This window comes from Merops nubicus, unplaced genomic scaffold, assembly GCF_000691845.1.
Source record: "Merops nubicus isolate BGI_N331 unplaced genomic scaffold, ASM69184v1 scaffold105, whole genome shotgun sequence".
Lineage (NCBI taxonomy): Eukaryota > Metazoa > Chordata > Aves > Coraciiformes > Meropidae > Merops > Merops nubicus.
This window is the reverse complement of record NW_008611370.1, coordinates 38,569-45,267: the sequence shown is the minus strand read 5'-3', so window position 1 is coordinate 45,267 and position 6,699 is coordinate 38,569. Positions and strand designations below refer to the sequence as shown.

The 6,699-nt window shown below is 38.3% G+C and overlaps 1 protein-coding gene across 1 annotated transcript in view; it reads right to left on the bottom strand.

Moving 5' to 3' along the window:
- LOC103773795 (ras-specific guanine nucleotide-releasing factor RalGPS1-like) overlaps positions 1 to 6,699 on the bottom strand; it is a gene marked incomplete at its 5' end in the record, with an annotated part of 31,435 nt that overhangs the window by 716 nt on the left and 24,020 nt on the right. The window contains 7 exon segments of the mRNA XM_008941171.1: positions 569 to 660; positions 1,766 to 1,871; positions 2,047 to 2,139; positions 2,937 to 3,042; positions 4,969 to 5,049; positions 5,343 to 5,394; positions 6,170 to 6,321. Of these exon segments, the coding sequence (XP_008939419.1) occupies positions 569 to 660; positions 1,766 to 1,871; positions 2,047 to 2,139; positions 2,937 to 3,042; positions 4,969 to 5,049; positions 5,343 to 5,394; positions 6,170 to 6,321 (682 nt within the window).

Genomic DNA, 6,699 nt, shown 5'->3' with positions numbered 1-6,699 from the left:
CCCTACACAATTTGTTACTACTCTCACAATGTCTCTGCAGAGAAACTAATTTCTCACAACATCTCTGCAGAGAAGGGAATCGTTCATATGTCAAACCTCAATTCTGGGCACTTCAGCTAATCATTTATTATCCAATGTGAAAAGTCTAATCAGTCCTGAACAGGCCCAAAGGAGGGCTAACCCCATAACTGAAAGGAAAGAAAAAGACTCAAATTATTTTTTCTATTCATGGATCAAATCCATCCCAAGTATTCTAAGAAGTCATCAGTAAGCATGGGGGATACAGATGGGGTTACCTCACTTGAAGCAGTGAGTGTAGATGTCATATGCTGGTAAGGTAACCAAAAGCTATAGTAGACTTGCACAAGTCCTGATTTATTTGGAATTCTGTAGTTTTAAAATATTTTTATTTCTCCAGCTGAAAAACTGGATCAATATACAAAATGAGGAATTATGTCTGACCCCACAGGACTGAGTGTGCACACAAATTGAAAAGAGGTTAACTTTTCTAGTAGGGATTTTCTGGAAAATATGAAAAAGTGGATAGAAAGAAGTTTCACAGCCTTACCTGAGGCTTGTTGCTTTTGCATGCGTCATCCAAATGCTTGTGCCATAATATTGCATGAAACCTTGAACCAGTCTGGAACTTGTAAACGTTTCCTACAAAAACAACAAAATCAAAGGCTCTAAATTTCCAGACAGACATGTAGTTTCACAGGATTCTGCTTGGTCTGCAGAAGCCATAGTCCTGAAGTAAACTGTCATTTGCACCTCAAATGCTCAAACAGGATGGTCTCTGTTACATAAGCAACATATCAGGTACTTTACCCAAAAATTTTTGGGTGAAGGGAATATAAGAACATATACTCCTCTTAGCTTTCCAGGCCACATATAGGCAGAGAGGCCAAATTACAGCCACAGAAAAGACCGCTTAGGTCACATCTAATTTACTCCTGGCTTTCTTCTCATTAAGATTGTTGTGGCTACTGCCCAACTTCCTATGAAACCTTCTGATATTTTTGAACATAGTTTTCTTCAATGTCCTGTTCTGAGTTTCCTCTGTGCCTTGTTATTTTGTAAATTGTTCCTTGCAATCAAATTCTTTGTGCATTTCAGTCAACGTTTCAGCCAAGAAATGCACTTTGCAGAGCTGATGCAAATCTATGGCCAGCACCAAAACCAAAAACATGAAGTGAAGGAAGCATCAAAAATTTTGTGTAATCACTCACAGTGCAAAATAACTCCAGGGACTTTCTCATCTTTTGAAGTTTTTGAAGTTAAATCAAGGTGTTACGGCACTTCAAAATTAATTATTAAAAAGTAATCCATAACTACTTTAAGAGCTTGTTTCAGTAAATTTTTTGATGTTTGAAGAACTTTCATAATGTTTTAAGCGGACTTTGTGCAAGTCAAGATTTGATATTGAGCAACTTTGAGAAAGCTATTCAGAAGCATGGATAAAGGGTATGCAGGCACATGAACACACAGCAATCTCCTACTGGTTGGGCAATTTCTGCACAAATTTAGAGTATCTGTCAAGATACAGCATTACCTCTGTAGTAACATTGTACACACAGCTTATTGTAGAAATATGTTCCATTTCACTTGTAGTCTCCCTTGAAAATTCTATATTGAAAATCTCCCTCTTCAGTCTTTTAAATGAATGCCACTGCAAGTTCTGTAATCTACAAACACACGAATAGAGATCAATCTACTTCCTGTCACAGAGATACAATACAGAGAATGTCCATCCTGAAACATCTACCTTTGTCGGGGTTATTTAGCTGGAAAACATCAGGATGCTCAGGGTCATCAGGCAGTGCCACCATCCAGCCCACAATGGAGACTTTTTTACCAGGTGTGGATTTATACTGGAAGAGACAGACAAGTCACTCACAGCTGAGACTGGAGTAGGGATTAACTTCTGACTGCAAAAGTTGTGCTGACATATGACTTAGCCTGCAAGAGCAGGTACACTTCTAACACCCTCCCAAGATGGGCTTATGAATATCCAACTTTTGGTTTTAGAACAAATTTAAAGCTTACATGTTTTCTTTCAGTGCCTCTTAAAGATTTTGCTCCAAAGTACAGAAGACTTGATCCTGCAAGCATAACCCAGTATCTAGTCCATGAGGAGAGCTGAATCAGAAGGGAAAAAAATTAGGAAAAACTCTGCATATCTCTGACATATCAAAAATCTATTCACAGGCAAGTCAGAGTGCTACCAAAGTTAATTTCAGAAGCAAGGAATGGAGAGTTAGATAAAGAGTGTCTTCTGGCATAAATCAGTCCAGCTACCTAAATTTGGATGGATAGCTGTAAATACAATTCATCTTACTTGGGTATCAAAAATATCAGGACTGATTGCTTCACAGCAGAATAGAGTGCTGCCTTCTACTGGACAGATCTTAGACTTTGGTATTTGAACATTTATTGAGATGATGTCTCTGCAATTCTTCAAATCTTCTAGCGCTGAACAGTAGGGTTGTACATAAAAAGTACCAATGAACTCTACAGAAAACAAAAAATTACCAAATGTGTAGGACCAAAATTATGTGAAAAATGTGAATTTAGATTATGTATGAACTACTAGGACTTTGGTGCTATAGGTGGATGCCGTGCAGCCTTCTCATTTCACCATGATACTAAATTTCTGCCCTCACAGAAATGCATGCTGATTTACAGGGCTGCTTTACGCTTGCTTTGCTGTCACAAAATTACTTGCAAATGCAGGGAGAAGCAGAACTACTGCAGATCAAACAACATACAAAGGTTACAACTATTGCTATAATCCAGTTAAAACTCTGAACAGAAAATTATTTTACAATTGATAACAAGGAACATTGTTTTGTATCAAGCTGCAGCTTTAATGTAATCCTGGAAATTTAAACAGCCACTACTGATTTAGAATCACAGGAAGAATCAGAATCACTTACAGCAGGTTTCTTGCCTTCTTTGAGCAATGTTTTTCTTCTTAATGGCCCTTCCATGGTAATTACTCCTGTGGAACTACTTAGTGAGCAGCTGCAGGCCCCTGTTGGGCTGGAAAGACAAAACACTGCCATATGTATTTAAGCAGACAAATAAGGACAAGAAACAAGCAGTATAATTTATCTCTAAATGTATTTTTCCTGCATTGTGTTATGTATAGTGTATCACCTGACATGAGTCTAAATATGTATTTTCCAGACCTAGGCATCAAATAGAAACCAGGGTCTTTGAAAAACAGCAAATCAACAAAAAGTTGATTTAGGAAAATCAACAAAAAGCTGATATAGGAAATTACCTTGACTAATTGGAAAAAAGCTGACAAAACTATATAACAATGCCAAATAATTTATTGTACAGTGTTTAAAATAATCTTTCCCAGGACAAACACAGTTTCCCACATATGACAGTGAAAAAGTGATACAACTGATAGAACCCCAGAACAGGCTCAGTTAGAAATGTAAACAGCCGTTAAGAACATGACAGCCAAAGACTGATTGGTAGGTGAAGAGCTGTTAGAATTATCTTCATTACCATGTGATCCTAGCCCTGATATTCTTATAGGTTTACCAGAGCCAACTAAATCACATCTAATAATGAATACAAGGGAAAGGACATGTGTAGGATCTACCATTCAGTTGTGAAAGGAACACTATTGTCTGAACAAGCATGCTGGTGAAAGCCATGTACACAGCAACAACACCTATGCAAGAACAGCACTTCAGTCTGGCAGGCACATCTTTGATTAAACAGAATTGCCTTGTCTGTGTTAACGTGTGTTCTTGCTAATTCAAGTTTTCTGATAGAAATAGAAGGAGATTCCAGACAAGGATGAACAAACACAAGTACTAGAACTACTGGATGGTGGATAAATATTAAGAAATGTATTTTAGGGGATAATTCTTTCTGGATTTAATAGGCTTTTCACATTTTTATCTTCTTACATTTTATATTTCTAGCTTGCATACATTTTTAAAGCAAATCTACCATGGATGTGCTAAAAGAGTATTTTCCAGAAGCAGGTATAGTAGCTGAAATACCATTCCAAAATGTATTCCTTTACTTATTTATAACACATGCATTTTAATTCCTAACTACTTCTAATTTGTTCTGCAATCAGGTATTACTAGCTCAAGTAGAACAGTTGCACTTAAATTTACACACTATATCAGCATTTCTCCAATGGCTAAAGCAAACTACTTCATACAAAATAAAAACTGACTGGATTTAAACTCCAACTACATCTCACTATTTGCAGACTAATGTTTCAGGGCCCTGTTTTCTTTACTGTTCATACATACTTCTTCGCTTCCCACTACCACAGAATTTATGAAGTTTAGGTCAGGTATGGATGCAATGATTGATTTTTATTCCTCTACCTATATACAATTTTCCATGTCACCTCTCTTTGGCCTGTCGATGGATTACCTGTTTCTGAAAAGTCTCTGTATCTTAGTGACTGGCAACACTGGTAGTGCCTGCTATATATAGGATTGCAGGTATTCTCTCTGTTACTCAGGGTCCAAGGTAACACCTCTTTACAAAATCAACATATCATACTATAGCTCCCTAACACAAACAGAAGTTAAGGGTAGCTGTTCTGCAAATCAGGAAATAAATACCGAGAAAGGGTCAAGAAGGTATCCTTGTAACATCATTATTTGTCAAAGACAAAGATGGTCTTCATCATAAATCTGCTTCTGTAATGCCATAAAGCCCAAAGTAAACATTAGTCTTCTGCAATTTTGAAGGTAGATATAATTAGATAAATCAATAGTTAAACTGAATTTCTTTTTAATAGGCTGTAGCCCTGCTTTAGCATTAACACAAATTTTTACAGACAGGAGGGGGAGACTCCTGTGACTTGATATGGTCATACAAGGATACTTTTGGACACAAAACACATTCTGCTAGGAAAGCATGGAGACCCAAACAGAAACTTAGCACCATACACTGAAGAAGGTAGACCCTAAACTGTACCTGTACACACAGCTTCGACTCCTAGGAGAATTCCGGATTGGTACCCTCCAGTTAGGCCCCAGCGTGGCATATAAACGACCCCTGTTCGTGAATGTAAATAGCTGATGAGGGCAACTCTAGTCCGAGACTTGAACACTTAGGGTTTGGTAAACGTGACAGAAAGAGTTCCCAACCTTTTCAGGTCCATGGGAATAAAAACACAATAACTTTACAGTGCTTTATTTCAAAAGTTTGTAATTTTTTCCTAACTAATCAATAATTTGATCAATAAAAATTAACTATAGCTTTAGGGCTTACTTATATTATGGATCATTCATAAATTTCTTAGCTAAGTCTGTAGAGTGCTCAGTGAGTGTACATGGAGACTAACTCACCTTTCAAGCCCGGATGGCAGCTCCTCACTAAACTCTGAGCTTTCACTGCTGTCTAGAAAAAGAGAAGTACAGAGGAGGAGTAAGAAAACCAGTAAGGCAAATACAAAGCCATTGTATGCAGATTACCAAAATAATCTTTATACAGTACCATGAAAATTGCTTACTCAAATCATATTTCAAAGTTGAAGTTTTCAGAAGTTCAAAGATCATTTCAGTGTCAAACTCATCTTGGTCAAGTAACCCGCTATCCTTCACACTTTATTTACTACTCTAGAAATAGCCTGAATCACTTAAAAGGTGGCTTTCTCTTGCTTAGAACACAGTGTTGATCACTTTATCGTAACAATTATTTTATTAATTATAATGCCATAATGTAATTGTCATCCTGGTTCACAAGTTCATCTTGTATTTCTTTTGGAGTCTCAGAGAGCAAAGCTAAGCTATTCTCCCATCTTCTGAAACATACTGTTAAAACTAATGTTTTCTTTGTGAAAAGGTAGCTTTCAAAATATATATCCACTTCTCAATAGCACTTTTTTTTTTCCCTGGTGAAAGCTGACAAACTCCCTGTGGCACATACAGAGCACATGCAAAGACAAACTTCCTTCACACCACTTTTACCAACACCATCAGCAGGCAACTGCGGAAAGCTGAGACGAGCTGCTTGGCAGCCGAGTAGCAGTTCCTATCTACATTCCCCATGGCAGGGACCGGTCTTTGCACAGGAGCTAATGATCTTCCCAATTCCCTACTTCTAGCTATCTCTGCAGCTTTCCAGAGCACTGGGCCAGAAAGGCAGGCATGCCTGCTCCCCACCCAGGCTCTACCTATGGAGAGGCCGTTGGCGAAGTGCGAGCTGCGGGGGTGGCTGCGGGCCGGGCTGTGCGACTCCAGGACGCTGTCATCCAGGAGGTGGCGCGGCCTCTCCGTCGGGAACGTGGCGCTTTTGCTCTCCACCACACTGAACTGACACATCATGCTGGAAAATCAGAGAGAAGAATGCAAAACTCCCTTACATCATCTTGGCTCCTTATACTTCCACTCAAGACCTTGCCTTCTTAATAATTTAAGTAGCAGGCAACTAAACACTATTGCTCACAATTTCCTGCTGCTATACATGTATGTATAGTCAAACACTTTGACTAGCAAAACAAGTTTCAGATTTCAGTGGTCTTTATAAGTAACAATTATTAAATTTCTGCAAGTGGTAAGTTTAAAGTTTTTTGACTCCTCTCATACAAAACCTCAACACCCTGGTAGAGGCAAAGGTAGAAAAATGGAAAAAGCAGACCTCGGCTAAGCCATTGCTTAGTGGTTCTTCACTAACACATCAACATCCTATGACCTTGGACAAATC